We start from the raw sequence: 24,331 nt of genomic DNA on the forward strand, positions 1-24,331 counted from the left end.
AAAAAAAAAAAAAAAAAAAAAAAAAAATAGAGAGCAGTGGAGAGTTTAAGTGTGGCACGTGGTGAATGTTTTAAAGAGAAATACAGTAAACCATAGGTGAAATGATGGGTTAAATAAAAATTTATGTATGAAAACAGCTGGCAAGCTGGAGATACTCAACCTGAGAGGCACCGTTAGTGTGCGATCTCACTTGTACCGGTGGATTTATAAATCGAGCCCTCTCGATCACCCCCATTTTTCCCACCACTTGGACTACAACTCCTCCCCCCCCTCCCATCTCTCTCATTTTCCTGCCTTTGTGTACTCGTGTTTGCCTGTCAAATGTGTACTGAGTTGTGCCGCGAGACAGTCTACTCTCTACTAGTCAGACGAGCAGTCAATTTTATTCTCAAGTACATGAACAAATGGTCATCAGTCAGTATTAATCGACATTAATTCGTTGAAATCGATGGATAACGATTTTTTACCGCCGAAAAAATAATTTTCTTGTGCGAATTTTTCTTTGGAACAGCCTCGGGGGCATGAAAAAACAGTGCAGTGATGTTAATGTTCATTTCCCCGCAAATTGTTGAGGTTGAAAGTGTCAGGATGAAACAATCGCATGGGGTCTGGGAATCAGAGCGCAACGATTGGCTCCGGTGTGCGATAGAAATTAGCATGCCTTCCTCCCGGATAATATATTTTTTTTGTGATTTTTTTGGATTATTTCTCAGCTTATCGGATCGCTGAGCAAGTGCAGTATCTGCGGAAATGTCTTCCTTGTGTGGGGGATAACGAGAACGCACTTCCTTTTGTTAGTTTGTTCATCGATTGATCGGATTAATCGGAGATTAGATAAACGATCGAGGATTTCTTTTCCATTTTCTTTCGTTCCCTGGGATTTTCTTATTTTATCGCTTTGTTCGGAGGTAACGGGGAATTTTATGGGAGACACTGAGAATTTTCACGACTTTCGAGATTATATGCTTGTCTCTTGTTGGAAAAGTAGGCGATATTGACATTGTTTCACACGTCCTTTTGGGGGGAGATGGGGTATTCAGTTTCTAGGGGACGGGTTTGTGAGCGTGACGGGTATTCAGAGATGATTCTCGTGTTTCGGGGGAGTTGTGGATGGAAAATACAACTGATGTCAGTTCTAGGTGAATTTTCAGTTGTCAAAGAACTATTTTTTCAATTTTAAACTGTGAAATTTTTTATCGTATTATTATTCTACTGAAGTTTTGAGGAATTTCATAATTTAAAATTGCTATTCCAAGATGAGAATCTAATTTGATGATATAGTAATAATTACATAAATGAATTGTTCGATATTTTTCTGGATATTCGCTTCACTACTACCGAATTATGATGAAGGCTGGGATTTATAATTAACGAAATGTTAATTAGTTGAACAAGTTTGGTGTTGAGTGAAGAGCGCTCGTATTTACATTCGACTTTCCAAAGATTTGTTTGAGAATTGAAACTGTCCGAGAGATTCTTCATTCTTTCAACTAAACCCACAAAAGACTGTACACTCAACACTTCCGTGTTTTTGTTACACGGTGAAAAAGAGATAAAAGGTCTTCAGTGTTGGAAAAAAAATGAAATCCCATGAACTGTTGATTATTAATTTTTAGGAGAGTGACATTTAATTGAATTTAAGGGGGGAAAAATAATCAAGTTCACTAAAATATTTTTTTAAATAATGAAAGTCCACAAAAAAAATCAAATTATTGAATTTTTTCTCTAAAAATTCAATGAAATTTCAAAATTTTAAGCAGCTGGGAGATGAGAATTCCGCAATTTATTTTAATTTTAAATGAAGAACTCATTTGAACTTCAGCTACTCCAGAACTTTTTCCATTCTTCATACACTGTTAGAAAAAAATGAAATCTTGACAAAAATTTGCCTATCTCAATCAATTTGAACCGTTTCAACGCTGCACTACTGTATTTATTTTTTTTTAAAATTAAACACATCAATTTTTACGTACTAAATTCAAAAATTCAATTACATATTATATATAAATTCTAGACGAAGGCACGATTTCGTCACGATAATCACGAAAAAAACAGGTTCCGAACGTGATAATGTTATAAACAATGAACTAATTAACCTTTCGTTAATTATAAATAATAGCATCTCATCGTAATTCGATAATAACGCAAATATCCAGAAAAATATCGAACGGTTAATTTATATAATAGTTTCTACACCATTAAATTGCATTCTAATTTTGGAATAGCAGAGATAAATACGCTAAATCGATAGTTTCATGAAAAATGAATGTATATCTAATGTCATTGGTAACAAAAACGAAACCCAGGCCTTTACTTTCACGTGTGGTAGTGTCCACAGGTAATTCACCCGTGGAGTCTCTCGAGCGGCTGACCGACCCGACGTAACGACTTCGTAACACGCCACAGGGTATATTCTGACCACTTTTAATCAGACTAGTTCCCCACTATACAGTTTTATCACAGACGTCTGGTGTCTCAGGGGGGAAAAAATCATGAAGTAATCTCAAAAATGAAATTGCTGATTGTTTGATCAATACTGGCATTGGCAACAGCTAAATCACTGAATCTCGCGTGACTCCGGAGCTCTTGTGATGACGTACGACCATAAAACTTTCTATTTATCAGTTTTAATTCATTTTCGTGCTCAAAATCATTTGACGACTCATTCGTTTTAATGACACTGATTTTTCTAATTAAAAATTTTTTCAACGATTTGCGCTTCAACTGATTAATTCAGGAAGCGTCAATTACGGAAATTATTCATCATTCTGTGTCCACTTGTTATCGTATTCTGTTTCTCCAATTCCCCAAGGTAAAAACAACCGTTGAAATGTCACAAGTTGCTCGGGACAACGGGGAAACAATGAATAAAAATGACTCCTGCAACTTTCATTTTTGAATATCTCGGGCGGTTGTTGATATTCACAAAGAGTGAACACTAAAAGTTCAATGGTTTTACGTAAGCTCTGTAATTTCAATTCTCGTTGGTAAAAATGTGCGGAAAGTGGATTATAAAAATGAGGGAGGAATAATTCAGACACGTTCACGGTTACAGATTGCTTCACGCTCGGTGAACACGAACCGTTCTATCGGTGCGTGTTATCAAACAATGTGTATTAAAGTCGTGAGGACTGGGGGAAACATAACGTATGAGTCGTATTTCAGTTTGAGTGAATGTCGATTAGAATTTGTTGTAAATCATTGCTGTGGAATTTCATTGGAAAATTAAATTTTCTTGGTGTGATGGAAATTAAAAGATAGAATTTGTATTAACAGCGAGGGAGGAACGCCCATTTTGCCCCAGTTTTCAATTCCACGAGAGAGAATTCAGGAGTTTCAGAAAATTTTGGAAATTTTTATTTTCAAAAAAATAAAAAAATAAAATAAAATAAAAATTTGTTTTTGTTTTTTATTTTTATTTTCTTATACTGAGGGAAGCTATAAATTTCAGCTAAACTATTCAGTGAAAATAAATAGAAGTCAGGTAAATTCAGATAAATCAGTGACGAAGCGATAAAAGGGGTTGAAGTTGAGGTCGCTGAGTTTTCGAGGAATAACTCCGAATCTAAGGGAGATAACGAAATTTTCGTAATGACCTCTTTTGTATAGTGGATTAAGAACTACAAAAAAGGTCCTGATAAAAATTTTGCCATTTCCCGTAGATTTCGAGATATTCATTGAAAAATATTTCGTTAAAATGGCCTGCTGTTGAAAAATTTGGAATTTCATTAAATTTCCAGTGAAATCTGAAATTTCAGAACTTTAAAAAATGACGAGTCAATTGAACACGAAATTTCAATTCTTTGAATTAAAAATTACGGTATTTCGAATGAAATTTACAACATTTCTATGACATATTTATTGCAAATAATGCAATTTTTACCAGAAAAATAAAAAAAGGAGTGATTTTCATAATATTTTTCTCTCCGCCCACAAGACTAAAAAATCATCTCCATATAATTGAAAATCAAGGATTGACCGTATTCTGCAATGACTCACGATAACCATTCAATTACCATATTTCCAAAGCCCATCGCCCCCAACGCATAAACGAGAATCGTCGAGAATGGAGAAAAAAGAATTCTCATTGTCTATTATATTATTTTTTATCACTCATGTCCTTTTGAGTGCCGAAGCTCCCCGACCCCATAATTTTCCCAAGATTGCGAGAATCATATTCTCGGGTGGATTTGCGGTAAATCCCCGCCTCTTATCCGGGAAACGTATTGAAAAAGATACGGTGAGGAGGGTGGGAGGGGCGGGGGGCAATAGCGAAAGGCATCAGAAAAGTAGTTTGTGTATATCGAGACCATCGTGGGCGCTAGCGTGGGTCGTACACTTCTGGCCCCGAAACCAATATCCCCCCGAGGCTGTACCAAGCAACAAGAAAATTCATTATGCTGTTTTTTTCGTGATAATTCGTGATGAATGTCGAACGAAAATGGCATAAAGATAAGCGAAAACGTCGAGGAAATATTAATTTGAATGGGAAAAATAAATCAATGAATGTTGCTTTAGCTTTGGTGTAACGAATGCCAAAATTATTAACTTTTCGGCACAACTAATTTTTCATCTCAGGGTTTCCAATTAATAAAATTTTAAAGAATTCAGTAGCGAAGTGATACAACGGTTTAAGTCGACTTATCTCCCAGTTGAGTTTTTGAGGAATATTTCCGAATCTAAGAGAGATAGCGAAATTTTCGTACTCACATTTGTTGTAGCTCTCAGTTGGCTCTACAAAAAAGGTTATAACAACAATTTCGCTATCTCCCTGAGATTCCGAGATATTCATTGAAAACTGGTCAATAGTAAAAATTGACTTGTAGCGTTTTACCACTTCGCTACTGAATGAAATTAACATTATTTCATTCGCACAAAATTCAAAAAAAAATTTCTAATCCCAATTATCAAGAATATTTTCCCATTCCAATAAACAGCCCTCAGTTTTCATTCGCTCAAAATTACAGACGAATAAAAGAATTAAAATAATGAAGAGTGCAAACAAACTTCAAAAACAATAAAAAAAATATGCACAAAACCAGGACATTGACATAGAGATCAAATCTGTTGAATTAAAGTTCAAGTGTAACTTGTCAGAGTGTTGTGTGCCCCAGCTCCCGTGTGAAATCGGTCGCTGCAAACTCCCTCACACAAATAAACCCAGAAAGAGGAAAAATCACGATGAGGCGCAGCTCGTCGTCTCGTTGTGGAGGTTGAAGGTCGCGTGGGAGACCTGCAAATGCAAAACCCACCGTCGAGTAAACGAGGACAGCACGCGAAATCCTGGGAATAATCATCTCACCGTTTAATTGCCCGATAGTAATCCAGTGTATCTAATCTTTTATTCAAAACGAGTGAAAGTTCTCTTCATTTTTCATTCAACGAAAATTAGTTTACGCAGAGGAGAAGAATAAACATTTGTAATTAGCACTGGAGATCGTTGGACGGATTTATTATTCCGATTGTTTTCGGAGAAGTGATGAAGATGGTTGTGTCTCACAGGGAGACCAGCATATCCTCGAACATTCGAGCGATAATCGAACAGCTGAACTTGAATCCGGTGGAGCGAAGGCGTTTGATCGATCGAAACTGCGATAACGGGAGGATCAGACCTGTTAGTTCTCCGGCTAAAATAACGATTGGGGTTTACGGATGTCGGGATAGAAATATCGATGTCAAGCCGGTGATCGAGGGTTATAAAAGGGATGAAGAGACGAGGATAGCATTTTGCAAGGAAAAAGTCGAGGAAAAACCGAAGGAGAAGAGCGAAACTCCAGGGGAAAAGGCGGATGCAAAACCCAGAGCGGAGAGCTTCAGGGAGAAGAATCAGAACAAAACGACAATTGAGATCTTCAAAGATCATCAGAATGAGGAAAAACCGCAGGTGAATAGTTGGAGGGAGAAGAGGGACGAGAAGACGAGGATTGAAATCATCAGGGATGAGGATAAGGAGACGTTGAGGATCGAGATCCTGAAGGATGAGAGTCCGGAAATTGTCACGCCGGTGACGACTCCCAGTGGAAAAGTGACGATTGGGGTGTGGGGTCAGGGGAGGGGGGAAGTGAGGGCTGGAGCGGGGGGAAAAGTTATTGGAAAACAGGAGGGGGATGAGGAGAAGATTTGTGTCGTGGTTTCTAGGGCGAAGAAGGCTGAGATGAGACAGAGAATACCTGAGGAAAAGGATATTGAGGTAATGAAGTCGTTCGGGCATTTTAATCAATCGAAGTTGTGAAAATCATGAAAAAATTTATAAAATATTCGAATTGGATAGAAAATTATTTTTGAAGACTTCATTTCGTGACATGAAGAGAAAAAAAGGAATATTCGAATTTAATTTTAAATTCGATTTTACAACAATTTTCAGATTAAAATAAATGAATGGAAATTAATTTTGATCAATTGAATTGATAATTCCATGAATCATCGCAGTTGTTTTATGAAAGATGAAAAATTTCTTGGAATAAAAATGATTAATTACTCCCAAAATTCCCCGACTGGTTTGAATTTTAATTTTTAAGAAATTTTTTTCTCAGAAAATGGAAAAAAATGGAAATTTTTAAAATCATTTCCTTTTTTTATGATTAATTCATTAAAGTTGACTGAAAATTAAAAGAATATCTCAATGGAATCAACAACAATTCTTCCAATAAAATAAGTAAATAGAAATTAATTTTCAATGATAAGAAACAAAATTTAATAATAAAATTAGCGAATTCATGAATCATCCGAACGTTTTTATGGAAGATGCTTCTAGCGATATTTTCGGTATTTTCCGTAAAATGGTGTCGATGAAAAATTTCTGCGAATAAAAATGATTAATCACTCGCCAAGTTCATCGACTGGTTGAGCCATTTTCTTTATTTGACACACGTCTTCCGGAGTATTCAGCATTGGTCCCTGCAACCGGTTTTCTCCCTCAAATTGCGGTTAAGTGGTACCCCGTGCAAACCCAAAGTCCTCCCTCCCCCTGTCATTCTCACCTATCAGAGACACCCAAAGACCCCGAAGGACAGCAGAAGTTGGTACCGTTAACGAGACATTTCAAAACCACTTTGAAAGTTTCAAATGTCGCATTGAACGAGTTTCGAAAACACGAGCAACAAGACAATAAAAAAAAACTGTTTGCAAAATAGTTCCGGCGGCTGTCAGAAGTGCGAAATTGAGGAAAAGGTGGAGAAAAGGTAAATGAAAACTGCGGGGGCAGTCGAGCACATCTCGATGACGCAACTGAAACGAGTGGAGAAAATAACTAAAGATTATCATCTTCAGAAGCGCTCATTTGCTTTTCCCTGAAGTTTTAGTTTGTGTAATTTGTGCAGTTGGTGCTACTCTTTCCTACGAAAATTTAATTATTCTTTTTTCTCGGTTTTTAATGCGCAGGTTACGAGAACACAGCAGGATGTTGTGGAGAGGATCACAGCGACGCCAAAGGAGGATTTACGTAAGTCTCCACTCCTTTTTATGGAGGAAAAATATTTTTTCAACAAACGAAATCATAAAATCACTCCGCCCATTTTGAAATTCAATTCTTCGTTATTATTCAGACTTTCTATTCGGGTTTTGTTTGACGGACACGGTACACTATTTTTTCACTGATTAATTCAGTATCGAGATAAGAAATCGTAATGAATAAATCTTGAAATTTTTTTAGTTGCTCGATGGGAAAATGTCAAGAGTAGTTGATTAGTGAAAAAAAATTTGGAGAAAATCGGGGAAATAATTGGACATTCCGTAGCAATGCGGTTCCAATCGATTGAGCTTTAAACTGAGTTTCCGAAGAATTTTCGTAATTACCGTTTTGTAGCCCTCAATTCGCTCTACAAAAATTCAAAAAAAAAAACATAAAAAAATTTTTCATCAAAAATTACGTTTTATCACTGCACTGAACTCATTTCCCTGACATTATAAACTAGTGATTAACCAGGAAAATGATTAATATTTCTCCACAAAATATGCTCGCGATTAGACTCTCCATTCCTGACACAAATACAATAGCTAAATTGCACGATTTTTTAAAATCTCAAGTTTAGAACCCAAATAAATAATTTTTTATTCACGAATGTCTGCAATATTGCTCATGGTTTAATAATTCATCGTTAAAAGTTCGAAGATTTACGTCACGTAAAAATTATGTTACGATCCATAAAATTCCCACAACTCAAGAGAGTAATATATTTTTCACATCAGATTTTTTCCGCATTTTTACGTGAAAAAATTCCGAAGGAGAATTTCGCATCACTTTTACGTTTTGCCACATAATTTTTCCTCAAGTAGTTTTCCCAACAATGAACATTGTTTCAAGAATAAAAAAAAGACATCAATAGATGTTTCTAGACATTACCCTCTAGACTCCACATTCTTAACATAAACACAATAGGGAATTTGCATGATTTTTTTTTTCAATTTTCTAATGTCGAGTTTAGAATTTAAATAAATCATTTTTTATCCACGAGTGCTCGAAATATTTCCCATTATTTGATAATTAATTATTAATTATTACTATTAATAGTTACAATTAATAATTTATTATTATTATTAATTATTTAATGATTACGTATCGATCCATAAAATTTTCGCTTGATTTTTTTCGCATTTTTACGTGAAAAATCCCCGGAATAGCATTTCGCCTCACTTTTACGTTTTGCCCCATAATTTTTCCTCAAATTGTCTCTCCGCCTAGAGAAATTAGAAATAACTGAGCTTCATCCAAGTTTCCCCTTGCAAACCTATAAAATTCAAATTCTCCTCACGGCAACCTTACTCAGCCCTCTCAACCCCTAAACTCCCAAATTAATCAACAGCGGAACTGGAGAGTGCAAGTCTGAGTCACACAGCAGCGCACCACCGCATAGCGATCCGGCCAAAGAACCGCAGGCCCCCGCGAAGGCCGACCCCCAGCTCCTCCTCCACGGTGACCGTCATCTCCGAGAGTTCGGACACCCTGGACAGTCTCGAGCCAATAATGAGTTCGCCAGGAAGTTCGCCAGTTGCGCCAAAGGCGCCCTCGATCCTGCGAAAGTCGTCGAGTCGCCTCTCCCGAAACTGCGAGCTCTTCGAGGAGTTGGAATCGAAGCTCCCGAGGAAGCCAGCGAGCGTGGCCTCGCTGTCGCCGGACAGCCTGGACTCCACAGCGAAAACGATCCTCGATAACTCCGAAGCTGAGGAGCCCCAGGAGAGGAAGGCAGTGGTCCGCAGGCCCTCGAGCAGAGTCTCGAAGGGGTCCGACGTGTTCGAGGAGTTGGAGTCGCGTCTCCCAAGACGAAGGTCCATCAGCAGACTGTCAAAGTCTCCGGACAGCCTCGAGAACTCCTTCTCAAAGTCCTCAGAGGGCTTCGACAAGCTGACGGAGCACGAGGAGGTGAAGCCAGCTGCGCGGCGACTGCAGACGTCGATCTCCAAGTCGACAGAGGGCTTCGACATGATATCGGAGGCTGTGGAGGTGCGACCGATGCCCAGAAGACTGCCAACTGCCATTTCCAAGTCGACCGAGGGCTTCGACAAACTCATGGAGCACGATGAGCCTCGACCAGTGGCCAGAAGACTCCTTCTGCCAATGTCAAAGTCCTCGGACGTCGTCTCCAAGTCCTCGGATAGTCTGGAAGTGCTGGAGGCACTCACCAGTGATGACTCGATTGAGAGGAGACGAAGTAGCTTCGAGATGAGACCCAGGAGGGGGGTCAAGGTCATGTCCATGTCCTCGGAGAATTTCGAGGCTCTAGAGCAGGTGCAGGAGCAGAAGAGAAATAGCGCTTGTGATGTCAGTCTTTCCCGGGGAAAGAGACAATGCAAGATTATTTCCAAGTCGAGCGAGAGCTTCGAGGCCATGGAGACGAGTTTGGAGGGGAATAGGGGGGGCTTGGAGCTGGGGAAGTACGGCTGGAGGTCCGGGAAGAGGGTCTCCTCGGAGAGCTCGGATAATTTTGAGGGGGAGGAGAGGTGCGAGAGGAAGAGCAGGAGGCCGAAGAGGGTCTCCAGCTCGACTGTCATCGATATCTTCCCCGGGGAGGGGCTGGGGGAGGAGGAGAAGGACTTCCGGAGGAAGGCGAGGGTGCAAAAGTCCTCGGAGAGCTCCGAACTGGGGAGCACTGATACGCTGGACTCGGAGAGGAGGAATAAGTCCGATAGCACTGAGACTCTCGATAGCCTGGAGAAGGATGGCGAACAGGAGGGACGCGATGAGGACATGGGGGATGATGATAAACGTGATAAACATGTATGTATTGAGTTTTGAATGAGGATTTTTTATTGACTGGAGATGGCAATGGGGCGAGGGGGGTAATTTATGAATTGGGGATTATCCAAACCCCATTTGACCCGAGATTACTGGACTTTCGAGAATTATTTTATTGCTCAAACTTTGGAGGTATAAATTTGGGGTTTGATTATCAACTTTGGGAGATATTTTAAAAATCTGAAGAATTTAGGACGTCGATTTTATGAGGAAAGTTCATGAAATAATTGAAAAATTGGAATTTTTTTAAGATTATGATGCGAAATACATGATCAATGTGTATATATCTAGCTTCAAATGTGGATTTGTAACTAATTGATGTTAAAAAGAGTTGGTTGAAGAAGAAAAACATATAAATTAAGGTTTATTCAATCCTAGATCACTGAATCCTCAGCATTATTCAAACTTTGCAACTCTAAGTTTAATTTTGCATTTTTAATTTTTGAATTAGAAAGCTTATTTTTAAAAAATTATTGATTAAATAAGTGAAAATTTCAGTTTTTGAAGGTGACGATCTAAAAATTCTTTAAAAAAAATCCTCTTCACGTAAAAAAACTTGCAAAAAATTCCAATTCTCCAATATAATACCCCAAAAACATTTCCACCAAGTTTTACAAAGTTCTGTCACTCCTTCTAGGATTCATGGATAAAACCCGAATCAGAGCCGACGAACGCAGTCACCACGACCCCAGAGGAGCCAAAAACCCCCGAGAAGAGCTACTGGCGTCAGACATCAGAATCAAAAGAGAACATCGACATCCACCAGCTGCTGGCCCTGACGATCGTCAGTCGCATATCCGACAACGGTAACAACCAGCGAAACTCAGCCCAGTTCCCCAAGAAGAAGCTAGCCTCACCCCCGACATCTCCCATCAAACAAGAAGACAACAAATTACTCTTCAACAGTTTATTGTCCAACAAAAACGATGAGGATCTCCAGAATATGTTGAATGGGAACATATCCGAGGTATCGACTGACACCAAAAGCTTCAAGGAGAAACTCATAATGTTCGAGAAGCTGGGAAAATAATTAAGTAATTCTCAACCAGTTGTAATTAACAATCAGCCAATTTAAATGGCCTCAAGAGAATGTAATTAAAGTGTTCTTGCTACTATGGAGATTAATCCTCTCGCAATGCAAATTGTACATTAAATCAAAACATAATTAAAATTATTCTCAACTTAGTGACGCCTAATTAGTCCACGTGCTGAGCACGAGTCAAAATTATGTACAAAACTAAGTGAAAAAAAAAACGTAATTCAATTACAATAATCAATCGTACTGTGTCACTTCCAATATCATCGTTTTGTTTTTCTACGAATGTAAATGTAATGTATGTAATATGTAGTTTGTGGTCGATGAAACGATAAAGAAATGATTGAACGTAAATTATTTAAGTGCCTGTCATCTTCATATCTATTCTCCTCGTTGCCTAAATAAAATAACAAGCCTATTATCGAATAAAGAGGCATTTGAAGCATTTTTTCAAATGTGAATGTATGATACTGCAGTGTTTTATCCACTTATCGTTACTGTAATTATCCTCCATCGATGTGTAAATAGAGATTAGATGGGTAGGTGACAATTGGAATTACACAAACTGCTGGATTATTTCCTGAATTAGTAAATTATTAATGCGAGAGATTATTGGAGAGATTGATACTCGTGTGGTTACCCTTCATTATGAGCCAAAGACTAGAGGCTCACAGATTTATGGAATATGTTGTGTTGTTTTAAATTCTCAGCTGGAATGACTGTAAATATAATAAAAAGAGTATTGAAAATTAAAACAGTTTCTATCAGAAGCGATTCCAATATTTTTTTTTTTAATTTTTTGGAATATTTTGGACGATTTGCGGCACGTTGATGAGGGATTTAATGCCTAAAAATAATCCCCGAGGTGAATTGTTTGATAATCCAGACAGTCATTGGATTTTTTCAATAGTGAAATGATGAATTGGAATGTGGAATCCATTGTTATCTCGATGACGAGTGGTTCTAGGAAAAAATGTCAAAAGATATTTTTTGCTGGAAATTTAATTCTCTGCAAAAAAGATTTTCTGACATTTTCCCGTAAAACCAATCATTTTCGAGATAAATAAACAAATAACAAAAATGTTGAATGACTCTTGTTAGAAATTATCATTTCTTCATTGATTAAATCATAATTTGGAAAGAGATATACGCATTAGTCACTCAGAAGAAATATATATGTACAAACATTGTAATGAATGTTTAGGCGACGAACATAAAGAATAAACCTCATTGAATCAGAAACAAAATTCAAAGGTTCTCAATTCAATCTTTATTTCAGGTTATTCGTTCCCTGCAGACACCCTCGAACGCCGAGAGATTTAAAAAATTACAAAATACTTAATAATAGTATGATGCAGTTGTCCATCTCCCTCGAGGGGAAACAAAAAAGTTCAGTTGTATTCACGAGAACCAAAAAACGAATGCGCTATCACAGGACCTTAATGATTAAACTCATTCATCCGTTCATTTAGTATTCTCTCTTCCGAATGATCCCCTTGAATTCGCCCCTTCAAATGTACAAAAGAGGAATGTAACAGTGGATCCGATAATCGCATTAATGACATTTAACAACAATTATTCAATCTATGATGTAAGTTTAAGTTTTTCAGTGAAGAAAATACGTTTCACTTTTATTTAATACGTAAACATCAACGGAAATTGTTAATGATGAATCAATAATAATCGACTGAACATTCTAAATTCAGCATTCAATCAAGAAAGAACGAAATGTTGAGCTGTGATTGAGGTATTAAACTCACTAGGCACTTTTCTATAAATTCGCTGAATCAAAGAAAAGCTCTCATTTCAATTTCGTTATTTAACAGAACACGAAACATTCTGAATTACAAGACGATAAATGAGTTCAATATTCTAAATTCACCATCAAATCAAAGAGAATGAAACATTGAGCTGTGTTTGAGGAATTAAATTGGTTAGGCACTTCTCCGTAAATTCGTCGAATGAAAGAGAAGAGTTTATTTCAATTTCCACTATCCAACAGAGTATATCTCGTCAATGACTCCTCTACTGACCAATAAAAAATAAAAACCAAAGAATTCAGTCGATCATTAAAAGAACCGATGAAGTATTCAAAATTTCCAGTCGAACTCGACAAATTTGTGTGCTAATTCGTGCAAAAAATGGTGCACAACCCCTCCCTACAGCTCATCATGGTTGCTCTGAGCCTCTGCATTGGGATCGCAAAGAGCAGGAGTTGTGAAGATCATGGCGTATTCACATCGATTGGGTTCGGACGCTGAGATGAGTTTATTCTCCTTGCCACATCGTAAATTAACAGTGACAGTGCGAGCCGGCCCATTCCAGCAAGTGTGTCCCCTGTCGAATTTCATCTGTGTGTACTTGTGAGGTCCCACGCCAGTCCAGTCTGACCACTGCCCCAGGGAGACTTCACTGCCCCCGGATTTAGCGCTCTGAGTGGCTTTCCCATACAGACACAACGAGTAGACGTACTCCAGGTCTGAGAGCTTGAAGCACTGGCCATCGAGGGTGGCGAATACCTCGTCAGGGCCATAGTCACGTTCAACTTTCGCCTCCAGGTCCCTTATCTCGTTCCCAATGTCCATGACGTTCTTCTCGGCCTGTTGGTAGTGGGTTCTTGCTTCGTTCGCTTCGTTCACAAGGGCTTGAGTCTCTTCGTCGTACTTCACCTCTGGCTCTGGCTCTGGCTCGGGGTCTTTCTCCACTTCCTCGTGGTGCGCCTCGTCCTCGTGATCGAGGTCATCCTCGTGGTCGTCTGAGTCGTGATCTTCGTCGTCTGGGTGGTCCTCTGGGTGATCCTCTCCCTGGTCTTGAGGTTGACTTGGGGGAAGGAAAGCTCCTGGAGATTCAGGAGAAAAAAGAATTATACTGGGAAAAAACTGTAATTGGAAACTATAATTGGAGCTTGAATTTATGTTTCAGGGGTTGAGTGATGGAATGACATTACTTTTGAAGATTTTTTTAAATAGAATGTAGGGAAAATTATTTTAGTTGCGAATTATGCGAATTATCGGAGTTAGAAGTGGGATTAAACCTCTAGACGCTAAGCTCTGACGCTAGCGCTAGACTGTTTTCAAAAAATTGAGACGCCATTGAATTTGATTTGATTTAAAGAAAAATTATGAAATTTCAAATTTCCTAGAAAATTGAACGAAAGTCCAAATTCTTTCGAGCAGCAGGAAGACGAGAATTCCCTCACTTACTTGAATTTTCAATCAGAACATGAATATTTAGTACCAAATTACGCTAAAATTCCGAATTGAAATTACATTAATTTGAAATTCAATGATTAAACTGAAATAGACTGTTTCCATTAATTTTTTTACAAAGTTTTAAATTCTTAATGACGATTAACTACGAAATTCCTTGGAATTTCAGTAATAAAAATTTCCAAAAAAAGTATCGGAAATTACTTATAATTTTAAAAAATCGTAATAACTCATTGAATTTTTAATGAAATGATATCATTCTTCTTTCTTGGTAAAGTACAATCCTTTCCCTTTGTGATGAGCCTAGACTAAACTAATTGATAAATTCAGTAGCGAAGCGGTAAAACAGTTCAATTCGTTTCTGACTATACGTCAGTTTTCCCTAAATATCTCGCGATTCAAGGGAGATAGAAAAATTTTTGTAATGACCTTTTCTGTAGAGCGCATAAAAACCTACAAAAAAGGTTCCTACAAAAATTTCTCTATCTCCCTTAGATTCGTCGATACTCCTCGAAACCACGTTTTACCACTTCGCTAATTAGTTTCTGCGTTCCGAAGAATGAAAAAAAAAACTCCATTTTGCCCACCCCCGTCGCCCCGAACAACCCCCTCGAATAATCCCAAAAATCGACATCGAATTCACCTCGTTCCCTCATGAGGAAAGGCTTGATGTTCTCCCAGGACTTCTCCAAGAACTCCTCCAGATTCACCTCATCCCTGTTCCCAAGGAAGTACATGGCCTCTTCCTCCGTAACGACTCCATTCCCATCGCGATCGAAGGTCACCCTTGTCTGTATCTCAGCGACAGTGACAGTTCCGCTCTCATCTGAGTCCACCATCCTGAAGTACTCCTCCGCCTCGATCTCCCGCGCCTCCTCCTTGGGCTCTTCCTTGGGTTCGGGCTCCACAGGCTTGTACTTCTCCAAGGCCGCCCTCTCCCTCTCCTCCACCTGATTCTTAATGTTCTCCTTCTCCTCCCTGATCATCTTCGCCTCCTCATAGTCCCCCTTCAGCTTGGCCAGCTTCGATGCCCTCTCCTCCTTGAGTTTCTTCCCCTCGGCGCACATCTCCAGACGAATTTGGTTCCCCGCCTTGGCCTCTTCGGCCGCTTTCTCGGCCTCAGCCCTGGCCTCGCGCCCCAGCTCATGACAATTGTCAAGACACTTGGCCCCAGAGGCATACTCATCACTGGTATCACAACAATCACAAACCCCATCGTTCACTCGACTCGATGGAATATACTGCGCCTCAAACCCCGCATTTTGGCAGTAAAAATGACCGTTGGAGCATGCAGCAGTGCCAGGCTCATCGCTCCCATCCCCGCAGTCACAGTAATCATCATTCACCCGGTGAAAAAGTATTTTGCGACTGCCATCGAGACACTCAAAGTCACGCTCAGGACTATAGAGTGATGCCTTTGATATCGGCACACCACGGGGTCTTGGCACTTGTGTACCGGCTACGTGGCTCAACTCGAGTGATAAGACCACCGCTGACACTGTTAGTAGTAGAAAATAATTTAACATTTTTGGATGTGTAACTTACGGGTAGATTGTCAATTCTGCGGCTCTTGCCAACAGAGGTTTTTGAGTTTCGAGGCACTGAGCACTGTTTGGAGCTTGTTTTTCACCCCCGAATTTGAGGTTCTGGAGTCCGAGATGATTATGACACGCACAACTGCCTACAATGGACAACAATCGACCAATCCAAGGACTGGGATGGACTTTACACGTCACTGCGAGCAGCGCTGAGTGTCGAGGGATTTTTATTGTGGGTTTAAGCCGAACCCACAATAAAAATCCAGCAGATCCTATTAGTCCCACATAACCTCATAACCAGAGAACCCACGCGCTGATCTCCCGTATGACGTCATATGGCATAAGGAATTTCATCATTGTGAATAAAATATCCACTCTCAAACAATAAAAGTCATTGATTTGTATTCTACAAACGATTTGCAATCGATTGAAAAAAAGAAAGTGAAAATTTATTTTTTCCAAATTTGTCGGCTAGATTCATGCATGATCTTGATTAATTAATTAAAAAAGATCCATCAACTCTTGAACGTTAAAAAGGGATGTACAATGACCTGCTAACGAATTACAAACGATTCTATAGGGTCATTTGTTTGGAAGTAGTTTTTTGTCGGCTAATAGGATACTAGCGGATCCTTCTTCATCGGCAGCCAGCCTATTGTCGCTGATCCCCCCTCGCCATTCTCTGGTGCTGGGATTTTTATAAAGGACAGTCCGGCTACGGGGGTTTCCTCGGAATGAAATTAGTAACTTACGATTATAGAGAATTCATTACTAGACTAGATATGAATGAATGTTTAAGAATGATTTGTATGGAATGACATTCTCTTGATCATTATGTTTTATATATGTAATGGATGACATGATTAAGTACGTCATTTTACTCTGGGTACTATTAAAAAAATTACTCGCGTAAAATGGATAGTCTAAATTTATTCTTCAATGGGAAGTGGAAGGGTTTCTTTCTCTTTACGTGATCATTATTTCTGACTGTTATAGTCAGACAGGGGTTCACCTTTTGTCACGATTGCCAACATCTCCATAATTCTTCATAAAAAAAACTCAACCACTTTGTAAATTGAAAATTTGTCTCTAACATCTTTATGTACATGATTTCACACAATCATAATAACTAATGTAATTTCATAAAAAATTATTCTACTGTAGTGGACGCAACGAGAACCTCGTCGAGAATAAAAACTTATAATTCATATCTTCGAGTGAAGTAAAATGACTTCACTCTCGCCTCAATGAAAAAATAAAAATCATGCATATGTATTCATCAGATTTTTTGGAGAGCACAGCTCACTCACGTACGCGCTTTCGGTAATGCTTGACAATGTAATTGGAGTATCACGAGGGTGCTCGTTCTGGCCCAATACTGAGGTCCCAGTGATCGCAATTTATCGGACAATGATGATAGGATACTGCACTTGCGTGTCCTGATCTACCTGATGTCATGGGTGCACCTTGCTCCCATTTGTCAGTTGCAGGATCGTATATTTCTACAATACTAAGGAATGTCGTGCCATCGTAGCCACCTAAAAATTCAACTCAACCATAATGGAGCTAATTTTTCCTACATAACACAATTCAGTAGCGAAACGGAATATCTCCGAATCTAAAGGAGCTAATGAAATTTTCGTCATTACCTTTTGTATAGCCCTCAATTCACTCTACAAAAAAGGTCACGAGGAAAATTTTGCTGTCTCCCTTAGATTTCGAGATATTCATTGAAAACTGGCCAATATTGAGAATATTTAAATTATCATTTTTTTTATCTTTAGGGAACAGTTCAACTCACCCATAGCATATAATTTTCCATCCAAAACAGTAACACTGAGTGCACTGCGTGCTATCGAAACACTGCTGACAGACTTCCAGCAATCAGTCTCAGTATCATATCTCTCAACGCCATTCAATTGGCCAGCTCCATCATACCCCCCAACAACGTAAATATACTGTCCTAAACTGGCCACACCTGCGCCCGATCGATGTCCTCTCATGGGTGCAACCATCGTCCATTCGTCATTCTCAGGGTGATAACATTCAACCGAGTTTAGTCTGTTGGTGCCGTCGTATCCACCGATTGCATACAGCAGCCTTGAATAAAAAACATCAACTAATGTTTCAGGAAGAATGAATTTTTTGTATTCTTTGGAAAAAAAGTCATTTCTAATCACCTGTTGACCACTGCCACACCCACGCCGAGCCTCTTAACATGCATAGGTTTAATATTACTCCAAGTATCTGTTTCGGGATCATAACACTCCACACTATTATGGTACAGTGTCCCCGAGCACCCTCCCACAGCGTAAAGAAGTCCATCCATAACAGCAACACCCACACGATTCCTTGGAACTGACATTGGTGCACATGGTCGCCACTGGTCATTCACTGGATTGTACCTGTCAACCCAGTCGCTGTCATACCTTCAAAAATAAGAAATAAAACATGAAATTCATGTAATTGTCATGTTTGGAATTATTTCAAAAATCAATTTTATTCAGGAATTTTTTCTTTCAATAAGTTCGACTTAATTTCTGAATAAGTATATTCAAGGAATACATTATTTGGTCCGTAATAAGTTTACGAAAACAATCTATTAATTTTCGGCTTATTTTTTCGTTTTCATCAAAATCTTTGGATCAATATTTTTCGTGTGAATCGGGGTATCTCTACTTCCATTCCTTCTTTTATATCAGTAAAAACCAGTTTTACATAGTTCATGACTAGACGGAATCACAAATGGCAGTGTGTTAATAGTATTGCATGGCAGATATTAAATGTTTTATGAACCTAATAATGGGTTTAAAGTTCCCAACATGGAATATTTTAGAAAACAATTCGGGAATTAAGTTTATTGTTTTCTCCACATTTCCCATGGCAATAACAATGTCATTGATTTGTAAAAATTTCGAAATATCGAGTATTTCATGATGAAAATTAATGATGAAAGATGTATTTTCATGCATTATTCGACTAAAATGAATAACAAACAAACCTGTTATCGCAAGGAGCGAGCCTGCTCCCAGGTGAGTTATTCCTCCCGCCCACAGCATAGAACATTCCCTTGAGAAAAGCCCCACCAAGACCGGACCTGGGTACAATGAGCTTGGCGAGTTGGGTCCACGTCTTGTCGTCGACATTGTACCCCTCCAGAGTGTCCAAAGAGTGTTTCAAGAATCCCCCGGCGATATAAATCACCCTGGGAGTGTTGGGAGTCCTCTCCTTGACTACCGGCTTCTTATGCAACGTGAGATCCTTGAATATCTGGGCGAGGTACTCCCTGCAGGCGGGAACCTTCTTGAGAACATCGCAATTCTTCATCTGCTCCCTGAGAAAGCTCGGCGTCAAGTACTGACACCTCACAGCGTGCAGTATGTGCTCCATCTTCGAGCCTCTAGCATCCTCGTTGTACTTCACCCACTTGAGCACAGCATTGTAGACCTCTCGCTCCTCCTGGACATTCAGCTCGTCCTTTCGCACGAGGGATATCAGCTGCATCGCTGATAATTGGAGGAACTCCTCCTCCTGGCATATTCTACTGAAGTGCTGGATAATGAATTGATTTGCCTTGCGGTGGAGATTGTAACAGCCGTGCTGTTCAGCGAAATTTGCAATTCCAATGGCATTTGTTGGGTCCAACTGTTTTTCTAGGAATACGCAGCAGGCCTCTATTACATTGTTCACCTGGAATAAAATGACAAGATTTTGAAGACAATAAGACTTGAAACCAATTAATTTTTACATTATTAAGGGAATCGTTTGAGAAAAAAATGAATATAATTGTTATTTTTATCAAATTAATAATTAATTACTCTATTGATGATTAATGCAATATGAAAGAAGATACTTGAAAATAAATAGTCATAAGGAAAATGTTGACGAAGATAATATTCTCATGAATTTTTTATTATTTTCATTGAAATTCTCGTGACGACGCAAATTCTTCTATTGAATATCAATTCAAAAAGTGATTTCAAATAGTTTTATTTCCTCAAGTACTCTTATCTGTTCAGTAATATAATGTTTGTATTATTGAAGTAATAATTTGAGAAAAAAAGTAAAATTCTCGTGGTAATGCAAATGCATTAATTAAATTTTAATTCAAAAGATGAGTTAAAGTTCTTAAATTTCCTCAAGTACCTGGAACATTGTAGCTGCAGGGAGAAGAGAACAAACAGTGACTTCAGTGACTCTTATCTGTCCCGTGTACATGAAGAACATGAGCCTGGCCATTGCCGTTGGACAGACACCCTGAAGTTTCACCCTAGTCATTTCACATTCCTTTAAGCCTCCTGTGAACATCGCCTAGAGGGAATGAAACGAAAAGAGCACATTGATTTATCAAGAGGATTTTAGACAATTGCTTGCAAAACTGACCTTAAAGTATGGACTAGCAGCTGCCAGGATGACTTTGTGGGCATGGAAGAGCTCGGATCCCACCTCCAGGATGACGTCAGTCAGCATGTGGTGGCTCCTCATAATGAACATCATCTTCATGGCTTCGCTGATGTAATTGGTCATTGAGAAGGTCATGTCACCGAGGTCTGTCTCGTCGTTATAGACCCTCTCCCACTCGCTCTCAGACCCAGTCTCCGCTTGTGACCCAATAACAAATGCCTTCTGGTCCATTTTGATTTTTGGCCCATTTTGCGATACATAATCTTCCTCGCCATCCATTAATATTACGGGGATTTACTCCTCGAGATCTGGACGAATGAGTCAATTAATGAAGCAATGAAAATAATGGGGAACTTGCATCAATTTTTTTCAATTTTCTAATCGCAGGTTTGGGACCTGAATAATTAATAAACTAATTAAAAATAAAAATTAATTGAATAATTAATTATTAAATAATCCATTTAATTGTTAATTTAATTAATTAATTATTACTTCATTAATAATGAATTAATAATAAATAATTAATTAATTATTTAATAATTAATTAATTAGCCAACAGATTCACGAGAGAATCTCTTCCGCCTCATGTTAATATCAATTTTTTTTTTCGTATTCCGGCCGCCAATCCGTGAAAGCTCAAAAAGTGACTCTCCAATTTTATAATCTTTAACAATTGTTTTCCACCATTAAAGAAGAAAACCTCATTAATAGGGATAATGACCAGTTTTTTCTACATGATCTACCTCCCAATAAACGAACCGTCTCGATTACAAGACATAACGGCGCGTAAAACCTGGAAATTGAACGGTCTCAAAAGCATAGAACATAGAACATAACATGAATTACAACAGAAGTTACAAAAAAAATTGTTCTTCATGCAATAAGGAAAAAAATTGAAACGAAGAGGTAAAACAGCTGTTCGACTCATGCAAAAAACCCGAATGATTTTCAACTTTTCTCAGAATCTATAATCGTGACTCCTGCCATCCGAAACCTGACGTTCTCCACGTGAAACCTCACCATCGAAGGGCGAATGCCCTTCGATTTCTCCACATCAAATTGCAAATCCCCATAAAACCGCAGCAAATTAAATTAACAATTCCTCTCTTAACAATTCTTCAAATAAACCTCACACTCGAATATAAAATTTTCCATTTGCCTAATCATCTCCCCCTCTCCCTCGCTGAAACCTCTCTCCCAAACAGCCAGCGGATCAAAAAGAAGAAAAAACTCCGGGGATTCCCTGTAAATTCAAAAACTCAAACCGTCTGGCGCTGGACCATAACCTCACATCCCCACCCCCAACAATTCCCCGATCGCTAAAAAACTAAAATCACCCTCAATAACAGCTCCACAAATACATAAACAGAATAAAAGCCTCAGAATTGCCAGCCACGTGATTAAAATAAACGTGACACAACAGAACTCTCACCCAACTCTCTATTACATCAACACCTCAAATTCCCAACGACCCGCACACCTCCCGCTCCTTCAAAACCGTCAAGAGCCTCACAAAACCCAAAAACTCACTCCACAAAGCATAAAAAATAATTTACCTCACTGGAATGTCCACAGTCACTGGAACTTTGAGGTTAGTTCCCCGCAATTAGTCCAATTATTATGAACAATCCTCAAAAAACCCGTGAATTCGTCGGCAGTCTTAGCTCTCATGTGTGACGTTTGACACCAGCTGTATCTCGTCTTCCATAGAAACAATGAAAAACTAATAATCCCCCCGCGCACTGTCGTCACAACGGCCCAGTCCACCAACAATCACAGAACAATTTAATTACCTCCACTAATGAGCCCCACAAGAGGCCCCCGAAACACTAAACCTGGGCCCTTTCTCCTGTCTCATGTCCCGGCTGTTGACACCACCAGATTTCAATGATTCACTGTTCAACATTCGACGTGTAAATAAAACGAAAAAAAAAGTGGAAAAGAGCGGGTGTTATTCAACTGTGGAAATGCGCCTCGTGATCGATGCAATGACTTGCGCAATAGTTAATCCATGATTGTTATTCAAAATCACAGCGACTTCGTGCACTCGCTCACGAATAACAATTATTAATAATTTTATTAGTGAAGGGAGGAGATCGAACATTCGGCGATGGTTCACTGGTGACTCATTCGTAACAACTGTTAGTGCTCACTCGTGTGCTCGTTTCGTTCTTTAATATTTTGACGAGTCATCCTTAGACTGCACTTTCACCTGCCTCCAACGGCTCAAATATTTTTCACGATCTGTTTCGATATTTTTTGCTCCCTCGTTTCGATGTTTTTTGCTCACTCGAGGTATTTTTTTTCGGAGGGAAATAATCGCGGATTATGCGAAGGTCGCGCACATGCGAATTTTTTTTTTCATTGATCGATCATCGGGTGTGGGAATTGCATCTTGATGACGCTTTCGTAATCACGATTATCATCACGCAGGACGTGGATTCCCCATTATTGCAGAATGCGGAAAGGTTCTGCGGGCATTTGCACAATCATTCATCTGCGGATGGAGCGTGACTCGGCGGTTTTTTTTTAATCGTGGGGGCGGTGCTGTTCGGACACTTGTGATAAGACATCTGGGGAGATAATGTCGGGGACGCAGCGGTGATTAACTGGGAAATCACTCAGAAATTTTGTTTATTTGGTTTCTGGAGATTTTTGGTGGGGAATGTGGGTTTCGGCGGTTTTGGGGGGACGGAGTGAGCGGATTTTACGGTGTTATCTAATGTCGTATGGAAAAGTTTGAATTTTTTTCAAAATGATGAGCAGAGATTATCGGTTTGAAAAGTAATGCCATGAGAACCTGTGTGTGAGAAATTTTTTTGTCATTTTTTTTTCATTTCATCGTACACCTTTCGGTTTTTGCGACAATTTGTTTTTTTTTTATTTTGACGAAGCTACTGCGACTAATTTGTCTTAATTTAAAAAAATGTCGGATTCATTTCACTCGGGAATTTGGTTTATGGATTTTTTTTTGTTGCGAAAAGCAGATTCGGGCGGTTTGGAGAGACGGAGCGAGAGGATTTTAAAATGTTATCTAAAATCGTAAACAAGTTTGATTTTTTTTCGCTATGATAAACAGAGTTTATCAGTTTAAAAATTAATGCCGTAAGAGGTTGTGGATAAGAAAATTTGTTATTATTTGATTTTAAATAAAACAAACAGCAATAGTTGTTATTTTTTATTTTAATTTTTGGCGAAGCTACTGCGAATTATTTTTCTTAATTCAAAAATGTTAGTTTCATATGTTCTGCCACCATTATAAATATTACAGAATTTTTCTCGAACATGGAAAAATTTGATTTTTTTAGTTGAACGAAGTAGATTTGGAGGGGTATAGAAGGCGGTGTGAGTGGATTTTAATGATCTTCGTGAAGGTTGAATGATCAATCGAGAATTTTCTTGATGATGGGTGGGTTTAGGGGCAAATATCAAAAGTTTTTTTCTTGAAAATGTCATTTTATGAAAATAGGGCAGATTTCTGCAACGAATAGTTTTTCATACAAATTTAAAATTGACAATTAAATTCAACAAGTCGATTTTAGACTTTTAAAATATTCATTTAACAAATGTCGAAGCTTTCTCGTCCCCAATTAATTAATAATTTTTCAAATAAATGCATAATCGACGATTATTTTGACCTCTCGTCAAATGTCGATCGAATGATTTTTGGTAAAAACATCAAAAAGTTTTTTTCTTAGAAATTTAATTCATTAAAAAAATCTTTCCATATTTCCGAAGAAAATTCAACATTTTGTAGAATATTATTAACGAAAAAAAAATAGGAATATTGGATGAAGACAATAAAAATCGAAAAGAATCTCGCCTTTTCCTTCTCTTTTAATTAACAGTCAAACTTCAGACATTTCAGACAATATATTTATTTCTTATCAATTACGGAGTTGTTTTTTTTATC

At 38.5% G+C, this 24,331-nt stretch overlaps 3 protein-coding genes across 6 annotated transcripts in view; 1 reads left to right on the forward strand and 2 right to left on the reverse strand.

The window, feature by feature from the left end:
- Positions 1–12,514, forward strand: part of LOC107040263 (titin) — a 53,112-nt gene extending 40,598 nt beyond the window's left edge. For all 3 annotated transcript variants that reach the window (XM_015260279.1, XM_015260277.1, XM_015260278.1), the window contains 3 exons: positions 7,381–7,441; positions 8,802–10,213; positions 10,869–12,514. In XM_015260279.1, the coding sequence (XP_015115765.1) occupies positions 7,381–7,441; positions 8,802–10,213; positions 10,869–11,261 (1,866 nt within the window). In that variant the 3' untranslated portion in view covers positions 11,262–12,514. The remainder of the gene's footprint in view (positions 1–7,380; positions 7,442–8,801; positions 10,214–10,868) is intronic.
- LOC107040264 (glucosidase 2 subunit beta) lies at positions 12,515–16,281 on the reverse strand. The gene is made up of 2 exons (XM_015260280.2): positions 15,120–16,281; positions 12,515–14,106 (listed from the first exon to the last, which is right to left on the reverse strand). The coding sequence occupies exons 1-2, from the start codon at positions 16,000–16,002 to the stop codon at positions 13,427–13,429; spliced, it is 1,563 nt and encodes a 520-aa protein (XP_015115766.1). The 5' UTR covers positions 16,003–16,281; the 3' UTR covers positions 12,515–13,426.
- Positions 16,282–16,924: 643 nt separating this feature from the next.
- Positions 16,925–22,609, reverse strand: LOC107040219 (kelch-like ECH-associated protein 1). 2 transcript variants are annotated; one of them, XM_015260190.2, is made up of 7 exons: positions 21,975–22,605; positions 20,398–20,726; positions 20,161–20,325; positions 19,016–19,704; positions 18,195–18,443; positions 17,816–18,114; positions 16,925–17,552 (listed from the first exon to the last, which is right to left on the reverse strand). In XM_015260190.2, exons 2-7 carry the CDS (start codon positions 20,695–20,697, stop codon positions 17,365–17,367), a joined length of 1,890 nt encoding a protein of 629 aa, XP_015115676.1. In that variant the 5' UTR covers positions 20,698–20,726; positions 21,975–22,605; the 3' UTR covers positions 16,925–17,364. The 2 variants fall into 2 exon arrangements, with proteins under 2 accessions (XP_015115676.1, XP_015115677.1); XM_015260191.1 differs by having other exon boundaries at positions 17,493–17,580; positions 21,975–22,609.
- Positions 22,610–24,331: the final 1,722 nt, after the last annotated feature.

This window comes from Diachasma alloeum, unplaced genomic scaffold (assembly GCF_001412515.2).
Source record: "Diachasma alloeum isolate Michigan unplaced genomic scaffold, Dall2.0 Dall_scaffold_00326, whole genome shotgun sequence".
Lineage (NCBI taxonomy): Eukaryota > Metazoa > Arthropoda > Insecta > Hymenoptera > Braconidae > Diachasma > Diachasma alloeum.